The sequence below is a fragment of the Somniosus microcephalus genome, chromosome 3 (genome assembly GCF_052327205.1).
Source record: "Somniosus microcephalus isolate GS21.2 chromosome 3, FLI_Smic_1.0, whole genome shotgun sequence".
Lineage (NCBI taxonomy): Eukaryota > Metazoa > Chordata > Chondrichthyes > Squaliformes > Somniosidae > Somniosus > Somniosus microcephalus.
Window position 1 is genome coordinate 141263305 of NC_140989.1, and position 20595 is coordinate 141283899.

At 45.9% G+C, this 20595-nt stretch overlaps 1 protein-coding gene across 11 annotated transcripts in view; it reads left to right on the top strand.

The window, feature by feature from the left end:
* The window catches only part of pak5 (p21 protein (Cdc42/Rac)-activated kinase 5), a 486760-nt gene that overhangs the window by 405182 nt on the left and 60983 nt on the right, over positions 1-20595 (top strand). For 9 of the 11 annotated variants that reach the window (XR_015077543.1, XM_085981687.1, XM_085981689.1 and 6 more), the window contains one exon: positions 2155-2202. The exons of the other annotated variants lie outside the window; for them this stretch is intronic. Coding sequence is in view for 8 of the 9 variants with exons in the window: in XM_085981687.1 (XP_085837813.1) it covers positions 2155-2202 (48 nt within the window). In the remaining variant the exon portion in view is untranslated. The remainder of the gene's footprint in view (positions 1-2154; positions 2203-20595) is intronic. 11 annotated transcript variants of the gene reach the window in all.

Sequence of the window (20595 nt, forward strand, 5' to 3'; positions counted from 1 at the left end):
TACTTCCTGGTTTTGCTGTCTGTGAAAATTCTTCAATGTGATTGGCTGCTCAGCCTGCTTGATGACATCAATGTTGCTGGACACTGGAGATTCGCTTGATTTGGCACCAGATTCAAACGAAGGTCGGGAGAGCTGAAATTCGCACCACAGAGAACGCTAGATCTTTCTTCGAGGTCAGCGGCGAGTGCCATCACTTCACTACTGACCGCAAATTCCGAGCCAATGTTTAATTGGGTTTTCACCAAACTTGATAAGGGACAACTTTTCAACAGATTCTGGATATCTTAGAAACTAAGCATTCTGGAAACCATGTTTACATTATATACATGCTTAGAAACACAATGGGTAGAATTTTTTTTTACGAAATAACTTGCATTTATATAGAACCTTTCACATCCTCAGAACGTCCCAATGAATTAACTTTTTGAAGTGCAGGCACTGTTATGTAGCCAAAAGTTACAGCCAATTTCAGCATAGCAAGGCCCCACAAACATCAATGAGATAAATGATCATATCATTTGTTTTTATGTTAGAGATATAAAGTAAGAAAGGATATACTTGCCATAGAGGGAGTGCAGCGAAGGTTCACCAGACTGATTCCTGGGACGGCAGGACTGTCGTATGAGGAGAGATTGGGTCGACTAGGCCTGTGTTCACTAGAGTTTAGAAGAAAGAGAGGGGATCTCATTGAAACGCATAAAATTCTGACAGGGCTAGACAGACTGGTTGCAGGGTGGATGTTTCCCCTGGCTGGGGGGTCTAGAACGAGGGGGGTCACAGTCTCAGGATACGGGCTGGGACATTTAGGACTGAGATGAGGAGAAATTTCTTCACTCAGAGGGTGGTGAACCTGTGGAATTCTCTACCACAGAAGGCTGTGGAGGCCAAGTCACTGAATATATTTAAGAATGAGATAGATAGATTTCTAGACCCAAAAGGCATCAAGGGGAATTGTGAGAGAGTGGGAATATCATATTGAGATAGAGGATCAGCCATGATCATATTGAATGGTGGAGCAGGCTCGAAGGGCCGAATGGCCTACTCCTATTTTCCTATGTTTCTAAATGTTAGCCAGAACATCGTAAAAACTTCCAGCTCATCTTTGGATAGTGCAATGAGATGTTTTATGTCCACCTGAACAAACAGATGGGGCCTCGGTTTAATATCTCATTCAAAAGATACCATTCTGTCAGTACTGCAGTGAAGTGTCAACCTAGGTTATGTTCTCAAGCCCTTAACTTATAACCTTCTGACTCAGGCTGAGTGCTACCACTAAGCCACATTGACACAGTGTTATATTGTTATCATGTCAGATGACTGATATGTTAAGGTGACAGAAAAAATGGGGCAATAAGATTAGTATGGCTGTTTCTTCTTTGAATTTGTGGAGCAACATTAAAAAAGAAAAGATTTAACCACCACAAAGATCATTAAAGAGTTCTGACCCATAAAGTCAAATATATGTGAATAAAATGAATTCCAAAATAAAATGCCCTTTTTTACTGCCCACTTGTAGGCCACTCCTAAAGGGGATTTAATCTATCCCATCTTTAGATCGTAATTCACATCTGTCACAGAATTGCAAAACACCAGATAATTTTCAAGTAATTTCCATATCATTTGTCTCTTGTAAGTAATATAGCATGGTTAATGTCACAGCTTCTCCTGCATTAAAGTATCATGGGCCAATATAAACTTTAACAAGCATATTCAAACCTGTCCCCATGTGCAATACTGTTGATTTGACAGGATCTTAACAAATCTCTCAGTGGGGAATACTTATATTGGACTATCACAGGCAGAATTTGTCACAACAATGCAAAACAGTGAATACTATGATATTTCTACCCATTTTCCTGTGTATCTGAGGGGTTGATCTCTTGAACATTTTAGAATTTTCCTTGCATTATTAGAACAGTTATTACATCTTGTAAAATACTTGGATTGGAACATGTCCAAGAGTGGGACATATGTGATTTAAATACATCACAGCAGTCCACAGCTGTTTGATCACTAAAAAGCATGAATCAGTTATCAACTGCAGTGGCCATAAGTAGCTGTATCTTTTCTCATTAGATTGTTGAACATAAATATGATGCCTTTTATAGAACTAGACTGAAACATGCAATATGTTGTGTTTGGTTGCTTTTACAGTGGACTACCACAAACTTTGTGAATACAGAACACTTAAACTATGGTCAGGTAAGCCTGCAGTGATTACATTGATAAAAGTAATTAATTCAGGCTTTAAGATGCAAAGTAATTCATTCAGGCTTTAAGATGCAAATTATATCCACAAGGGACAAAAACTGCTGGTTTACACAACTCAGTTCTTTGAGCTGAGATATGTGGAAAAGTTTAAAAATTGTTCAAGTTCAGTGGCTGTCTTTTGGCCTAATAAAACAGGGACAGAGTGCTTTCATTTAACCCGTACCCTCACCCTGTGATCACTGGGCATAAAACAAAATTATTAATATTGGCCTGGATTTTCCACACACACCAAGTACACACAGCGTACGCAGCCGTAAGTGTCCCGCAAGTTTCAGGTTTCCGTGTGCGATGCGCATGCGCGAAATCCCAGAACTTGTAATCTGTCAAGTTTCAGCTAGACAGATCGTCCGAATCCTCGGGAAATGGACATCTTTTACCAGAATAAGAGTTTAAAGAAATATTAAAATATTTTTTTTTTAATCATTTAAACTTAAAAAAAACCTTTAAAATTAGTTCAGGTTATTTTTGGACCCTTTAAAAATGTTTACATTTATTTTTCAAAAAATAAAAATTTTGTTTTAAATATTTAATTACATTGTATTTAATTAATTTTGACCATGTAATGATTTATTTTTATTTAGGTTGTGTGAAATTTGTTTTTTATGTTATTCCTGTTGAGCTTATGGGGATTCCTTACGTAAGTGAAATCCCCATAAGCATAATAGGAATCCCCCTTTCTCATTGGTTGGACCGGCCCACGTGATCCCAGGGATGCTTGCGAACCGCCTGCGCCCCAGGATACATGAGCTTTTATACAGGCCTATGCCTGCAGGCCCAGGAGCGCGAGTCTTCGTAGGTACAGGGCCATCAGGTAGGTTCATACTTTAATTGCAGTTCGGAAGCATTCGCCTGCGGGAAGCCTCCGACCGCAAATTCAGGCCCGATATCTTCTGTCCTTAATCTTTTCCATTATTTACGTACACAAGCAGTCTCGGCTGGTGTAAGCAGAGGATCTATCAGGGACTAGTTTGAATATAAAGTATAGATCCACATCCATTGCAGTCCTCAATACTGACACAATGGCATCAGTAATATAAAAAATTCAGCAACAGCTGGGTGCATATACAGTCACCACCATTTACACCGTCCACGGTTATTACAAAGGTGCCACTTATAATGTATTAAGCATGCCAGTTATTTCAGACAGTGGTGGATCTAACTGTGGTTATCACTGTTGTGATTTTGGAAGCAGTGAATAAGAATTACCTGCAAATTAGCTTCATGTTCATCACTGTGATATGTTCTCTCAGACTTGCGTTGCAGTCATTTTGAGTTTTTAGTGATTGATTAATTTTTTAACTAATGGGAGGAAGGGAGGGAATATTTTAAATATTTTGTTCCTTTTCAAATTCATCAAAAAGAAAATTGTCTTGTTTTGCACACTACAAAAATAATAAATTGCAGGACAACGGAATATTACAATTTAAACTCTTTTAATGAAGCATCAGGTCTGTGCTGACTCACAGCAGTACAGCACCGTATGGACAAGATGGAGTCAGGACCCTGGGTCCTCCAAAACAATAGCAGTCCTTACAGATGCCTGCAGGCCAATGACAACTCAGCATGTGATCATGTGAATATAATAGGTATTCCTTACAGATGCCTGCGGGCCAATGATAATTCAGTATGCAAATATTACATCCCCTTTTAAAAGAAAAATGTTATGCATTACTTTTGAACCTTTCTTCGACATAATGTTCTCAGTAGCATCAACATATAAGTAAACTCAACATTTAACTAGCACTGAAAACATCTCAACGTTTCAATAATGATGTACAGTTTTTTTTTAGGGCAGCGATCCGCCTACACCATTTGACAGTTCACAAGTCAAGGATAACTAGGCTTGACCTCTCGTCCCGACCTTGTGTGGTATGGAACTGAGCATGCTCCTGAATCGGTCAACAAATCAGGTTCAGGTTTAGGTTCAGGTAAGTATGATGTGTTTTGTGTATTGCTCTGTTCATCACACTCTGTTGCACTGATCCTCTTGTTGGAATGACGGTGTTGTTCCTTGGTGTTCAGGAGGTGCCTGCGATTGCGGCGGTACACCTGTCCTTCTGGGGTGCGGACGTGATACGATCGCTCAGTGTCAGCTGGCTGGATGACGACTGCTAGCTTCCAGTAGTCATGCTCCTGGATTCTGACGGATTCTCCATTGTGCAGTGGCGGCAGTAGTCTAGCTGACCTGTCATAGTATCTCTTTTGGTGTTGCTGTCTCTGTACACGTTTTGCATGCACTTGCTTGCAGCTGACTACCTCTGGCTGCAGCTGCTGGTTGGTGCTTGGAAGGATTGAGCGAAGTCTGCGGCTCATCAACAGCTGTGCTGGTGACTTGAAGTTGTCAACCGGAGTGTTGCGGTACTCAAGGAGACTAATGTAGGGGTCTCTTTTGTACACTTTGGCTTTGTCCATGAGTGTTTTTGCAATCTGGACAGTTTTTTCAGCAAGGCCATTACTTTGAGGGTAATGTGGGCTTGATGTGACATGTGTGAAATCCCATGCCTTGGCAAACGACTCGAACTCTTTTGATTTGTATCGGGGCCCATTGTCTGAGACTAAGGTCTCTACAATGCCATGCCTGGCAAAGGCTGCCTTTAGCTTGTGGATCACAGCTGCAGATGTGGTGCTGTGAAGCTTCTCCAATTCAAAAAATCTGCTGTAGTAATCAACAGTCACTATGTAGTCCTCGTTGTTCCATGTGAACAGATCCGTTGCCGCGACCTGCCAGGACCTGTCTGGGATACGGTGAGGTATCATGGGCTCTTTGACATTTGATGGGCGGCGTTCTAGACAAATGGAACATTTTCCGACAATGTCCTCAATGTGTTTGCACATTCCGGGCCAAAACATAATGTCACGTGCTCTTTGTTTGCATTTTTCCATGCCCATATGTCCAGCATGAATTTTTGTCAACACTCTTTTCCAAGACTGGTAGGAATGATGATTTTCTCCCCTTTGAAGACAATTCTGTTGATTTGTGACAGTTCGTCTCTGTGGTTCCAGAATTCAGATATGCTCTGAGGGCATTTCCTCCTTTCCTTAGGCCATCCTTCATGTATGACTTTGCTCAGCAGCGTGAGTTGTGCATCTTTTTCTGTTCCTGCTCGGATCTCCTTCAGTTTTGAGTCACTCACAGGTAAGCTGTTGTACACCATGTGCACCTGCACATCCATGCCTTCACTGAGGCTGCTGTCCTGGTAGCTAAGAGATTTTCTGGAGAGCGTGTCTGCGACAGGAATGTCTTTGCCTGGACGGTGAATGATTGTGAAGTCATACTTCTGTAGCTGAAGGATCATCCTCTGTAGCCTTGGTGGGGCTGCGGCTAGTGGTTTCCTCATGATTGACTCGAGGGGCTTGTGGTCGGATTCCACAATGACTTGTCGGCCATAGACGTACTGGTGGAAACGCTTACATCCGAACAGAATTGCATATAGCTCTTTCTCGATTTGAGCATAGTTGATTTCACTGTCTGAGAGAGATCTGGAAGCGTAGCCGATGGGCTTTCCTTCTTGCAGTAATACTGCGCCTAGTCCGTACTTTGACGCGTCCACTTGTAGTCTGAACTCTTTGTTGGGGTCGAAGTAGGCAAGAACTGGTCCTGGTTCTCTGGTGATTAGGTCTTTCATTTTCTGAAATGCTGTGTCCTGTTGTTTGTCCCACAGGAACTCATTGGATTGTTTGAGCAACTGACGCATGGGTGCGTTGATTTCGGAGAGGCTCGGGGCAAACTTGGCTAAGTAGTTAACCATGCCTAGCACTGTCTCTAGCTCTGCGCGGTTCTTCGGCGACTCCATCTTCTTGATGGCGGAGATTTTCTCTGGATCCGGCTTAATGCCATCAGTTGAAAGGCGATGCCCAAAATAACTGATCTCGGTGGATCCGATTATGCTTTTCTCGGGGTTGAGCCGGATACCTTTCTCCCGTGATCTTTGTAGCATCGCACGGAGGTTCCTGTCATGTTCCTCTCTATTCCTGCCATAGATGAGGATGTCGTCTACGATTGCGACTACTCCGTCAAGGCCTTCATAGGTTTTGTTGATCTTCCGCTGGAATTCATCCTGAGCTGAGATAAGACCAAACGGTAAACGCAGAAATCGGTAGCGTCCAAATGGTGTGTTGAACGTTGTTAGCTTAGATGACTCTTCCGTGAGCTTGATAGTCCAGTATCCTGATCGTGCGTCCATTACACTGAAGTAACGTGCTCCTACTAGCTTGGGTGTGATGTGCTTTGTGCATTGAGTGCTGCTGGAGTTTTGGTAACTGGGAGATTCGGGCAAGTGGGAGGTGAGGGTGTGTTTTTTGCTCTGTTTTGTTCCCCACTCCCAGGCTTAGACAGTACTGCGGAGGTGGAGCAGCGAGACGAGTCAACCAAACAGGCCCCACAGACAGTATTCAAGGAGGAGGTTGGTGATCAGCTGGTTGGTTGGTTTTCTTCCTTCTCTTCTCTTTTATACCTTTAAGTTGGTAAGTCCTATTGAATAGTGGTGTGATATTATCATCTATATCCGGGCAGGGTCTTCATAACTAATAATAAGAAATTTAATTAATTATATAGAATGGAGCAGGTGATGTGTTACTGTTGCGAGATGTGGGAGCCGGTGGTCCCCATTGAGGCTCACGGTGATTACATCTGTGACAAGTGTTTGCTGCTAGAGGAACTCAAGTTCCATGTTATGGAGCTTGAGACCGAGCTTCAGACACTGCGACACGGCAGGGAGGGGGAGAAGTTCCTGGACTCTATGTTTCAGGAGATGGTCACACCTATGAAGTTAATTACTGCAGATGTAGTCCGTGGTCAGGGACAGGACGGTGTGACTACGAGTGAGGAAGGTACAGGGATCCAGGATGTAGTGTTGAAGGAGACGCAGCCCTTGCTCTTGTCCAGCAGGATCGAGGTTCTTACTCCCTGTGAGGGCGGGAGCGGGGACTGCAGGGAGGATGAGCAACCTGGCCACAGCACCGTGGTACAGGGGGCCATTCAAGTGGAGGGAGTAAAAAGAAATGTTGTAGTGGTAGGGGATAGTATCATTAGGGGGATAGATAGGGTTCTCTGCAGTCAAGAGCGGGAGTCCCGAAGGCTGTGTTGCCTGCCCGGTGCCAGGGTTAAGGACATCTCTTCTGGGCTGGAAAGAAACTTGGAGTGGGAGGGGGAGGATCCAGTTGTCGTGGTCCATGTTGGTACAAACGACGTAGATAGGACAAGGAAGACGGTTCTGTTAAAGGAGTATGAGCAGCTAGGGGTCAAATTAAAAAACAGAACCTCAAGGGTAATAATCTCTGGGTTATTACCTGAGCCACGAGCGAATTTGGCTAGGAATAATAAAATTAAAGAGTTAAATGCGTGGCTCAATGACTGGTGTGGGAGAAATGGGTTTTGCTTCTTGGGACACTGGCACCAGTACTGGGACAGGAGGGAGCTGTTCCGTTGGGACGGACTCCACTTGGCCAGTGCTGGGACTAGAGCCCTGGCGATTCATATAACTAGGGCTGTAGAGAGGGCTTTAAACTAATTAGTGGGGGGGAGGTTTCTGGAGAGCAAATAATAGAAATGACAACAGAGAAGGTCATAGACTTAGGTAGCAGTGGGGGAATTAAAAAACAGAACGTGTCAGGAAGGGACAGAAGGTATGGAGTAAAAAGTAAAGTAGTAAAAGGGGAAAAAACAGGAACTAAGTGTTACAAAACATATTTCAAAGTTCTTTATCTGAATGCACGTAGCATTCGTAACAAAATGAATGAGTTAACGGCACAAATAACGACATATGGGTATGATCTTGTGGCCATTACAGAAACATGGCTGCAGGGTGACCATGACTGGGAATTAAACATACCAGGTTATTTAACAATCAGGAAGGACAGGCAGGAAGGGAGAGGAGGTGGGGTGGCTATGTTAATAAAGGAAGGAATCACTATAATACAGAGAAATGATATTGGGTCAAAGGAGCAGGATAGTGAAACAGTTTGGGTGGAGATAAGGAATAATAAGGGGAAAAAAACACTAGTGGGTGTAGTCTATAGGCCTCCGAACAGTTGCAACTCTGTTGGACGGAGTATTAATCAGGAAATAGTTGAGGCTTGTAATAAGGGAACAGCTATAATTATGGGGGATTTTAATTATCATATTGACTGGACAAATCAAATTGGGCACAGCAGCCTTGAGGATGAGTTCATTGAGTGTATTAGGGATGGGGTTCTTGAGCAGTATGTAACTGAACCGAACAGGGGGCAAGCAACCTTAGATTTGGTCCTGTGTAATGAGACAGGATTAATTAAAAATGTCCTAGTAAAGGATCCCCTTGGAATGAGTGACCATAACATGGTTGAATTCCATATTCAATTAGAGGGTGAGAAGGTTGGATCTCAAACAAGCGTGCTGAGCTTGAATAAAGGAGACTATGAAGGTATGAGAGCGGAATTGATTAGAGTGGACTGGGAAAATAGATTAAAGGGTAAGACAGTACATGATCAGTGGTGTACATTTAAGGAGTTATTTTACAACTTCCAAAAAAAATATATTCCACTGAGGAAAAAAGGGTGTAAAAGAAAAGATAGCCATCCGTGGCTAAGTAAAGTAATTAAGGATAGTATCCGACTAAAAACAAGGGCATATAAGGTAGCCAAATCTAGTGGGAGGATGGAAGATTGGGAAGTCTTTAAAAGACAGCAAAAAATAACTAAAAGATTGATTAAGAAAGGGAAGATAGATTATGAAAGTAAATTAGCAAAAAATATAAAAACAGACAGCAAAAGTTTCTATAGTTATATAAAAAGAAAAAGGGTGGCTAAAGTAAATGTTGGTCCCTTAGAGGATGAGACCGGGAAATTAATGGTGGGAAACATGGAGATGGCAAAAACACTGAACAATTATTTTGTATCAGTCTTTACAGTAGAGGACACGAAGAATATCCCAACACTGGACAAACAGGGGGCTCTAGCGGGGGAGGAACTAAATACGATTAAAATCACGAAGGAAGTGGTACTTGGTAAAATAATGGGACTCAAGGCGGATAAATCCCCTGGACCTGATGGCTTGGATCCTAGGGTCTTGAGGGAAGTGGCGGTAGGGATTGTGGATGCATTGGTAATAATTTTCCAAAACTCCCTTGACTCAGCAAAGGTCCCGGCAGATTGGAAAACTGCTAATGTAACACCCTTATTTAAAAAGGGTAGTAGGCAGAAGGCTGGAATCTATAGACCTGTTAACCTAACATCTGTGGTTGGTAAAATGTTAGAGTCCATTATTAAGGAGACAGTAACGGGACATTTGGATAAACATAATTTAATAGGACAAACTCAGCATGGTTTCATGAAGGGGAAGTCATGTTTGACAAATTTGCTTGAGTTCTTTGAGGAAGTAACATACAGGGTGGATAAAGGGGAACCAGTGGACGTAGTGTATTTAGACTTCCAAAAGGCATTTGACAAGGTGCCACACAAAAGATTATTGCTCAAGATAAAAAATCACGGGATTGGGGGTAATATTCTGGAGTGGGTGGAGGATTGGCTCTCTAACAGAAAGCAGAGAGTTGGGATAAATGGTTCGTTCTCAGATTGGCAACCAGTAACTAGTGGTGTTCCGCAGGGGTCAGTGCTGGGTCCCCAACTCTTTACAATCTATATTAACGATTTGGAGGAGGGGACTGAGTGTAACATATCAAAATTTGCAGATGATACAAAGATGGGACGGAAAGTAGTGAGTGAGGAGGGCATAAAAAACCTGCAAAGGAACATAGACAGGCTAAGTAAGTGGGCAGAGATTTGGCAGATGGAATACAATACTGGAAAGTGTGAGGTTATGCACTTTGGCAGGAAAAACCATAGAGCAAGTTATTATCTTAATGGCAAGAAACTGGAAAGTACTGTAGTACAAAGGGATCTGGGGGTCCTGGTGCACAAAACTCAAAAAGTTAGTATGCAGGTGCAGCAAGTGATCAAGAAGGCCAATGGAATGTTGGCTTTTATTGCTAGGGGGATGGAATATAAAAACAGGGAGGTATTGCTGCAGTTGTACAAGGTATTGGTGAGACCGCACCTGGAATACTGCATATAGTTTTGGTGTCCATACTTAAGAAAAGACATACTTGCTCTCGAGTCAGTACAAAGAAGGTTCACTCAGTTAATCCCGGGGATGAGGGGGTGGTCATATGAGGAGAGGTTGAGTAGATTGGGACTCTACTCATTGGAGTTCAGAAGAATGAGAGGCGATCTTATTGAAACATATAACATTGTGAAGGGGCTTGATCTGGTGGATGCGGTGAGGATGTTCCCAATGAAGGGTGAAACTAGAACTAGGGGGCATAATCTAAAAATAAGGGGCTGCTCTTTCAAAACTGAGATGAGGAGAAACTTCTTCACTCAGAGGGTGGTAGGTTTGTGGAATTTGCTGCCCCAGAAAGCTGTGGAAGCTACATCATTAAATAAATTTAAAACAGAAATAGATAGTTTCCTAGAAGTAAAGGGAATTAAGGGTTACGGGGAGCGGGCAGGAAATTGGACATGAGTCTAGGTTCGGAATGGTCATGGCCCTGTGTGTAGTGGAGTGGGCCCAGGGGCCGTGTAGCCTGGTTCTGCTCCTACTGTGTTCTAATTCTGTGTTAGATTTCAGGAGATGGTTTTATTCCTGTTCCTGGCTGGGGTGGAGATCGCCTTTACAGAAGGTAAGTACTGTAGAAAATATAGGGACAGAGTGATCTCCTGGAAGAATTTCGATCGCCTAGATGGGTCGGAGAGGAATTTCCCAGATTTTTTTCTCCCAAATTGGCCATTGGGTCTTTGATATACCTATCAATTCGTCCAATAAAAAGCGACGAGTTAGGAACGTAACTAAAGGTTTTTATTGACTAAATAGCAGAGCCCACCCTCGTGGGTGATCGGGTCCAACAAGGAGGAATACCAGCCAGTCGACTACCTTTATACCTGGGCAGGTAGGTGGAGCCATGGGCGGAGTCGGAGGTGGTCAGCCCAGGTATAACAGCGCGACAAGAGGCGACCTCGTATAGTGATACAACAGTGAGAACAGTGATAACAATACAACAGTGATAACTATAGTGTAACGATAGTGAACGATAAAAGTGGTTTACCACATTCACCCCTTGTTTAGATTTGAGTCCGGCGGGGTGAAGTGTACTACCAGTTCTGGTATGTCAGTCTGTCCGGAGGCCTCGTAAGCCTCTCCGATCGTCGCAGCGGCGGTGCTGCATTATCCGGTGTTAATGCTGGTGTCTGCGTGGTCGGCGAAGGCTCGTGGGGTTCCGGCATGCCGTCTACCTGGGCTGGAAGTGGGGGGGGGGTAAAGGTGGTGTCTCCGGAGTGCCCGAGGGTGCGAGGTCTCGTAAGGAGACAGTGTCCTCCCGCCTGTCTGGGTAAGCCACGTAGGCGTACTGGGGGTTGGCGTGCAGGAGGTTCACCCTCTCGACCAGGGGGTCCGTTTTATGGGCCCTCACGTGCTTTCGCAGCAAGACGGGCCCCGGAGAGGTCAGCCAGGTTGGTAGAGTGGTTCCCGTAGTCGACTTCCTGGGGAAAACGAACATTCGTTCATGGGGGGTGGCGTTAACGGCAGTGCAAAGTAGTGACCGGATGGAGTGCAGCGCTGTCGGGAGGACTTCCTGCCAGCGGGAGGTTGGGAGGCCCTTAGACTTTAAGGCTAAGAGGACGGCCTTCCATACCGTCGCGTTCTCTCTTTCCACCTGGCCGTTCCCTCGGGGGTTGTAGCTGGTGGTCCTACTTGCTGCAATACCTCTCGCTAGTAGGAACTGACGGAGTTCCTCGCTCATGAAGGAGGAGCCCCGGTCACTATGTATATAGTTCGGGAACCCGAACAAGGCGAAGAGGTCGTTCAGGCACTTGATGACCGTGGTACTGGTCATGTCTGGGCAGGGGAAGGCAAAAGGGAAACGGGAGTACTCATCAACGATGTTGAGGAAGTACACATTGCGGTCAGATGACGGTAGAGGCCCCTTAAAGTCGATGCTCAGGCGCTCGAAGGGGCGGGTGGCCTTGATCAGGCTTGCTCTGTCCGGCCTATAGAAGTGCGGTTTGCACTCGGCGCAGGTCTGGCAGTTCCTGGTCATGGTCCTGACCTCCTCGATGGAGTAGGTCAGGTTGCGGGCCTTAATGAAATGGTAAAGTCTGGTGACCCCGGGGTGGCAGAGGTCGTTGTGGAGGGTCTGAAGTCTATCAATATGCGCGCTGGCGCATGTAATTCGTGAAAGAGCATCAGGGGGTTCGTTCAGCTTACCTGGCCGGTACAAGATATCATAATCGTAGGTGGATAGCTCGATTCTCCACCTCAAGATCTTGTCATTCTTGATTTTGCCCCTCAGCTTGTTATTAAACATGAAAGCAACCGAACGTTGGTCGGTGAGGAGGGTAAATCATTTGCCTGCCAGGTAATGCCTCCAGCGCCGTACCGCCTCCACAATTGCCTGGGCTTCCTTCTCGACCGACGAGTGTCGGATCTCGGGGCCCTGTAGGGTCCTTGAGAAGAAGGCCACCGGCCTCCCCTCCTGGTTAAGGGTAGCGGCTAGGGCGAAGTCGGATGCATCGCTCTCCACTTGGAAGGGGATGGACTCATCCACTGCGTGCATTGTGGCCTTGGCTATGTCTCCCTTGATGAGGGAGAAGGCCGCGCACGCTTCCTCCGTGAGGGGGAAGGATGTGGACTTCATGAGGGGTCTGGCTTTGTCCGCATAATTGGGCACCCATTGGGCATAGTAGGCGAAGAGCCCCAGGGTTCTCTTAAGTGCCTTAGGGCAGTGGGGGAGGGGTAGCTCCATGAGGGGGCGCATTCTTTCGGGGTCGGGGCCGATGAGTCCGTTCTCTACTACACAGCCAAGGATGGCAAGGCGCGAGGTGTTAAACACACATTTCTCCTTATTGTAGGTGAGGTTCAGCCGTTGGGCCGTACGGAGGAATTTCTCCAGATTCACGTCATGGTCCTGCCGGTCGCGGCCGCAGATGGTGACGTTATCTAGATAGGGGAATGTGGCCTGCAGTCCGTTCTGGTCAACCATCCGGTCCATCTCCCTTTGGAAGACCGAGACCCCGTTGGTGACACCGAAGGGGACCCTAAGGAAGTGGTATAGGCGCCCATTCGCCTCGAAGGCCGTGTACTGGCGGTCCTCGAGGTGGATAGGGAGTTGGTGGTAGGCCGACTTAAGGTCGATGGTCGAGAATACGCGGTATTGTGCAATCTGATTGACCATGTCAGATATGCGGGGAAGGGGGTATGCGTCCAGCTGGGTGTATCTGTTTATGGTCTGGCTGTAGTCGATGACCAGGCGATTTTTATCGCCGGTCTTAACGACCACGACCTGGGCACGCCAGGGGCTGTTGCTCCCCTCGATAATGCCCTCTTTCAGGAGGCGCCGCACCTCAGAGCTAATGAAGGCTCTGTCCCCAGCGCTGTACCGCCTGCTCTTGGTAGTGACGGGTTTGCAGTCGGGGGTGAGGTTAGCGAACAGGGAAGGTGGCAGCACCTTGAGGGTGGATAGGCTGCAGGTGTTACGCGGTGGGCGGTTTAACATTCGCTGGTTGTCGACTGTGAGTGGGGGGAGGGGTCCACCGTATGCTAGGGTTACACTTTGCAGGTGGGATTGGAAGTCCAGCCCTAGTAGGACGGCAGCGCAGAGCTGGGGGAGGACGAGGAGTTTAAAATTTTTATACTCCGTACCCTTAACCGACAAGGTCACAACACAGTAGCCGCTAATGTCCGTGGCGTGGGACCTCGATGCCATCGAGATTCGGTTGCGCATTGGCAGGACAGGGAGGGAGTAGTGGCTCACCGTGTCTGGGTGGATGAAGCTCTCCGTGCTTCCGCTGTCGGACAGGCAGGTCGTGGCGTGGCCGTTTACTTTGATGTCCATCATCGACTTGGACAGGTGGTGTGGGCGGGCTTGATCCAGAGTGACGGAGGCTAGTGTGTAGGTAAGCGAGTCGTTGTCGTCTGCGGGCGAGGCGGTCGTCGGGTCCGGAGACCCGGTGGCAGTCGGGCGTGGTGGGTAAAATGGCGTCTCCCACGAGGTAGGACAAAATGGCGGAGAAGATGGCTGCTCCCATAACTCACATGAGGCACTATTGGGGTCGGTTGCCTTGATCAAAGATGGCCACCCCCATGACTCACGTGTGGGGATGCTGGCCTCAGTTGCCTTGAAAGAAGATGGCCGCCCCCACAGTTCGCATGAGGCACTGCTGGCCTCTGAAGATCCGCTCCTGCAGGCCTTAGAGAAGTGGCCTTTCTTCCTGCAGGTTGAGCAGGTAGAGTTCCTGGCTGGGCAGCGCGACCTCGGGTGCTTCTCCTGGCCGCAAAAGAAGCAGCTGGCGGCCCGATCGCGGGTGCCCGATGTCGGAGCCGGTACCGGGGGTGGCGGTCCCGGTCGGGTCCGGGATGCCGACGCTGAGGTAGGTCCCGGGGGCGGCGCTGCGAAGGGTATTGCGGTAGGGGTCGGGCCCGAGTCCCAGGGTCGCGAGCAGTACCTGGAAAACGCCTCCTGGTCCTGATGGGCCACCTCTAGGGAGAGAGCGAGGGCTTCAGCTTTGTCCAGGTCGAGGTCTTTAGCTTCAAGCAGTCTTTGCCGTGAGTAGTCGGACCGTAGGCCTTTCACAAAGGCATCGCGGATATTATCTTCCGTATTTTCAACAGCCGTCACCGCTTTAAAGTCACAGTTCCTGCCGAGTGCTCTTAGCGCCCGTAAAAATTCAGCTACAGACTCTCCTGGCTGTTGCGGGCGGGATCTTAGGAGGTCCCTGGTGTACATGTAATTTACCGGGCTCCGGTACTGCTGTTTCAGTAGGTTGATAGCGGCCTCGTATGTAGTCGTGTCCTGGATGAGTGCGTATACTCTCGGGCTCGCTTGGGCGTTCAGAACTCTTAGTTTGGATCTCTGAGGGACGCCGGATTCTTCCAGGTAGGATTCGAAGCAGCCCAGCCAGTGTTTGAAGTCGAGGGCTGAGTTTGCTGCCTGTGGGTTTAGATCCAGGTACGGTGGTTTGAGGGCTTGCAGCCAAGCCGGCTGGTGTGGCTGGTGTAGCCCGGTGTCTGAAAGCTGCTGTGGCTGTGCTTCTGGGAGGGCTTCTGGCTGGCCAGTAGTAGACATCTTTAAAATTTAGTCAATAAAATTGATATACCTATCAATTCGTCCAATAAAAAGCGACGAGTTAGGAACGTAACTAAAGGTTTTTATTGACTAAATAGCAGAGCCCACCCTCGTGGGTGATCGGGTCCAACAAGGAGGAATACCAGCCAGTCGACTACCTTTATACCTGGGCAGGTAGGTGGAGCCATGGGCGGAGTCGGAGGTGGTCAGCCCAGGTATAACAGCGCGACAAGAGGCGACCTCGTATAGTGATACAACAGTGAGAACAGTGATAACAATACAACAGTGATAACTATAGTGTAACGATAGTGAACGATAAAAGTGGTTTACCACAGTCTTTTATCTGGTTTTTCGCCTCTCCCGGGAGATCACATGGGTTCGGGTGGATGCAGAGTGATAGAAGATTTGAGGTTAGGATCAGATCAGCCATGATCTTATTGAATGGTGGAGCAGGCTCGAGGGGCCGATTGGCCTACTCCTGCTCCTATTTCTTATGTTCTTATGTCATCTAGCGTTGGTAGAGGGTAGTGAGGGCGTTTGATAGCCTTGTTCAATTCTCTGGGGTCGAGACAGACTCTGAGCTTGCCGGTACGTGGTTTCTCAACCACTACTAACGCGTTGACCCACTCTGTCGGTTCTGTTTCCCGGACGATAATTTTTGTATTCTCCATGCTCTGCAGCTCCTCCTTCAGGCGACTACGCAGAGCAAGGGGTCTCCTTCTCGGTGGGCAAACCACAGGGGTTGCTGCTGGGTCAAGGTGAATAGTGCATTCACCTGGGAATAGTCCGATTCCTTCGAAAATGTCAGCAAACTCCTCCATGACTGTCTGCTTGTCAACTGGTGCTGTCAATGATAGCACTAGCTTGATGAGGTCCGTGTCTAAACATGCCTTTAGACCTAGCACTGGCGGTGCTCGAGTGTCAATAATGTAAAAGTCCAACATCATGTCGCTTTCTTTGTACTTGCATTTCATCACGCATGTGCCTTTTACAATGAGCTGCTCCCCCCCATAGCCGGTCAGTCTGCGTGAGGTGGGCTGTAGCTCACACTCATCCTTCAAACTGTGATACTCACTCAGAGGAATTACTTTAACCTGAGATCCAGTGTCTAGTTTAAACTTAAGCTCTTTGCCCTGTTTTCCTATCTCAATATCGGCAAAGGCTTGCTCAGTCTCTGAAATCTGTTTTTTCTGTGACACAGAATCAATAAACAGTTCCTCTGCATTTGGCTCTCTATCTGGCATTTGGCTGTCACTCACTGTGTGTACTGCTATTCCGAAAACAGTCCTGCAGACTTTAGCAAAGTGGTTCCATTTACCACATTTAGTACATTGCCTTCCTTTGGCAGGCATTGCACCTTTTCTCCATGCCAGTTGTTTCCACAATAGCCACAGTTTTGAAGCGTTTTATGTCTGTGTCACCCATTTTTAGAACTCTCGCTGTTCTTTCTGTTCTGAAACATGCTCTCTGGGCAGTGTTCTTTGGTGTGTATCTATTAACTGCATGCACTGTCTGTTCACTCGAGCTGCTCGTGGCGCCGGTTATGGTTTTCAACTGTGCTTGGGCTATTTCGTGTGATCTAGCTATGTCCATAGCTTTGTCCAGCGTTAGCCCGGACCCAACATTCAAAAGTTTCTCTCTCACTTTAGCTGAATGTATTCCAAACACGATGCGGTCTCTGACCATCTCATCTTTATCTGCATATACACAGTCTTTTACCAGCAGTTTTAACTCAGTCACGAGCTATTCAAATGACTCACTAGCTCCTTGTACTTTCTCCTGAAACTTGTACCTAGCGAATATTGTATTTGTCTTGGGCATCACATATGCTTCAAAACGGTCAAAATAACTTTTCAGTACCTTTGCTTCATCCGCGGTGAGACCATGTGTTAAAAATGTCTCTCCCTTTTTCTTCGATCCACAGGAGTAGGTAGCTGCATCTTTCTTCCTCCCCTTTGCTTTTCAGTGGACCCGAAAACATCAACTCCACGTGTTGCTTGAACTTGCACCATTCTCTATGTAAGTTCAAAGATCCCCAATTCATTCGAGGTAAGGGAGCTCCAACGATGTCCATTTCAAATCCCTGTTCTGACACCATGTCTTGTTTTGCACACTTTGTACAAAAATAATAAATTGCAGGACAATGGAGTATTACAATTTAAACTCTTTTAATGAAGCATCAGGTCTGTGCTGACTCACAGCAGTACAGCACCATGTGGACAAGATGGAGTCAGGACCCTGGGTCCTCCAAAACAATAGCAGTCCTTACAGATGCCTGCAGGCCAATGACAACTCAGCATGTGATCACATGTGAATATAATAGGTATTCCTTACAGGTGCCTGCGGGCCAATGACAACTCAGCATGTGATCACATGTGAATATAATAGGTATTCCTTACAGGTGCCTGCGGGCCAATGATAATTCAGTATGCAAATGTTACAAAAATCATGAAGTTCCAAGGCTTGTGGTTACTTAGTAATCTCAATGTTGACTGGGTGAGCTTTGTGTGAATGACTCTTAACAGCGTCCAATTTTTTTTACCCAATTTTCTCTTTTCCCCTTTCTTTTCACCACCCTGAACATCTACATTCAAAGTAGCATGCATAAGCAGGACAGGTTTTAGGTATCTTACAGACACCATCCATTCATGCTATTGCTTCATAGGTCAATCTGGCAGGAGACACATTTGAACAATGTGAGCAAGAGTCTTACCCACCCAATTTTCTATTATTCAGACAGGCAATTTGGTGAACATCGGCAAATTTGCTTCTTAAGGGAAGCACAAATGCAGATGTCAAGTTGAATCTAGGGAGTCGATTTTAACCCCTAGTGGGTTTCTGGTGGGCAGTGGCAGGGCGAATCCAAAGTGCACTCGCAGACCTAAGAGTCGAAGATCAGGCCATCGACCCTCAACTGGCACACTGAGAAATCGAGATGAAGGGGGGTAGTTTCCAGGAGGGTATCGCATGAGAGAAGTGGGAGGAGTCTGGGGAGGGGTGGCTGTGACTTTCCTTGTGGGATCCATAGGAGCACTCCTGCCCATCCTAGCCCAACAAAGGAAAGTTTTCCACTTTGTCCTCCCGACAGCTGCTTTCACCTGGCAGAAAGGCTGCGTCTGTTGCCCCGCTTAGGGCCGGGTTAAAATATAATCGCAGTCCCAGGAAGCAATCTATTTTTATCTACCCTGCCCTATCCCTTCATAATTTTAAACACCTATGTCAAATCACTCTGCAATCCCCTCGGCTCTAACGAAAAGAGACTCAGATTGTCAAATTTTTCTTTTGTATTTATATTTCCTCATACCAGGCAACATTTTAGTGAATATACTGTACCTCTCTATTGCCTCAAACAGCTTTCCTATACTGTGGAGCCTAAAACTGCACGAAGTACTCCAACTGTGGTCTTAATAAGGTTTTGAATAGATTCACCATTACATCTCTACTTATATTCTATACCTCTTTCCATAAAATTCAGTTTTCCATTTGCTGTTTGATGATCTAAGCCACTTAAGATGCTACTTTTAATGTCTTGTTAACCTAAACCCCCAAATCTCTCCACTCTTCCTCATCACCTAACCTTCCTCGATTTAAAGTATAATCTTTATTTTTTTTAACCAAAATGTAACACTTCACATTTACTGATATTGAATTCCATCTGCCACATTTTACCCATGCCATCATCTTATCATTATCCCCTTTTAGCTTCCTTTGGTCCTCAGAATTATTTATTCCTATTTTAGTATTATCTGCAAATTTGGACACCACTCCGTCTAGCCTGATATCTAAATCATTGATGTACACAGTGAACAGAAGCGATTCCAGAACAGAACACTGTGTGACACCACTATCCACATCCAACAACGCTAACAAACTGTCTTAACTCCTATTCTCTGTTTATTCCCTTGTAACAAGTGTCAATTCAGTTTGCTACCCTTCCCCTAATTCCATACTCCATAATTAACTCTAATAGTTTCCTGTGTGGTATCTTGTCGAAGGCTTTTTGAAAGTTCACATCCACTACATTTCCCTCATTCAGAGGAAGTTTATTCGGTTTTTATATTAAGTATCTAAGGTAATACAGATGTGTCACAAGATGATTTTTCCTATTAGCTCAAAGTTGCTGTAAAAATCGGATCACTCAGCTATACCAGCGCTGCTGCCCTTTCCACCCCCAACTCTGACAGAAACTGTAGCCCATCTTGGTCATTAGAAAAAATTAGGTATTTAAAATTATGAGGGGTTTTGATAAGGTAATTCGGGAAAAGCGATCTCCACTGGTCGTGAGTTGGTAACTAGAGGGCATAAATTTAAGGTAATCAAAACAGCAAAGGATTGTTAGGACATTGAATACAATCCTACAACAGTGGAGGCGGAAGACTCCATAACAGCATATAAAAGAGAAATGGATACCTATCTGGAAAATACCCATTTCAAAGTTTATGGGGAAAGGGCAGGGGGTGGAACTAAGTGGATAGCTCTTTCAGGTAATTGGCACAGGCACAATGGGGCCACAAGGCCACCTCCTGTGCTGCAAGAGATCTAATTCAAGGTATATACCAATGTTTACAGCAGCTTATCCAGTGAACAGCTGCTTACCTCCTAAAATATTTAAAGTGGGTGTAAGTCATATACCCTTGGCAACACTCCAGCTAATGCAGCGTTTATATTGCAAAACCCTTCCGAGAAGTGATGCTGTAATACAAACTGCAGCTCCTGGTAATGTAAAAGTGCCCTATTTATATTGTATGGTGAGCCTAGATTTTCCGGTCCTGATAAAATTCAGACCAGAATGGCTAACATTGAGTGCAAAACAACCAGAGTCTTTATTGCATGCAATTTTTCATGGTCAGCTCAGTAGCACCATTACTCATTGCACCTTGTGCAAGGAGGAAACCTATGTGGGGCCAGATTGAGCTTCAGGTAAAATTTAAGAATTGCAGAAACTTAAAGGGTAAGTGGCAGCATAGGAGGACAAAAAATCTTTCACATTTGGAAAGGCTCAAAAGGCATTTCAAGCTTTGTCGAGTTTTAAGCTGTAAAGGGGAATGAAGTGAAAGGAAAACCAGCATAGAAGTACTAAACAAAGTCTGTCTGAAAAATAACGGAGCAACCCAGCTCCTAACCCTCTGTTTGGCTGCTGAAGTGGAGTAGATTCTGCATGAAGTAGTGGTGATGAGGGGCAGCCTTGTTTGCTACTGCAGGGCACTTCCTCTAGGGGCAAGTATTGCAG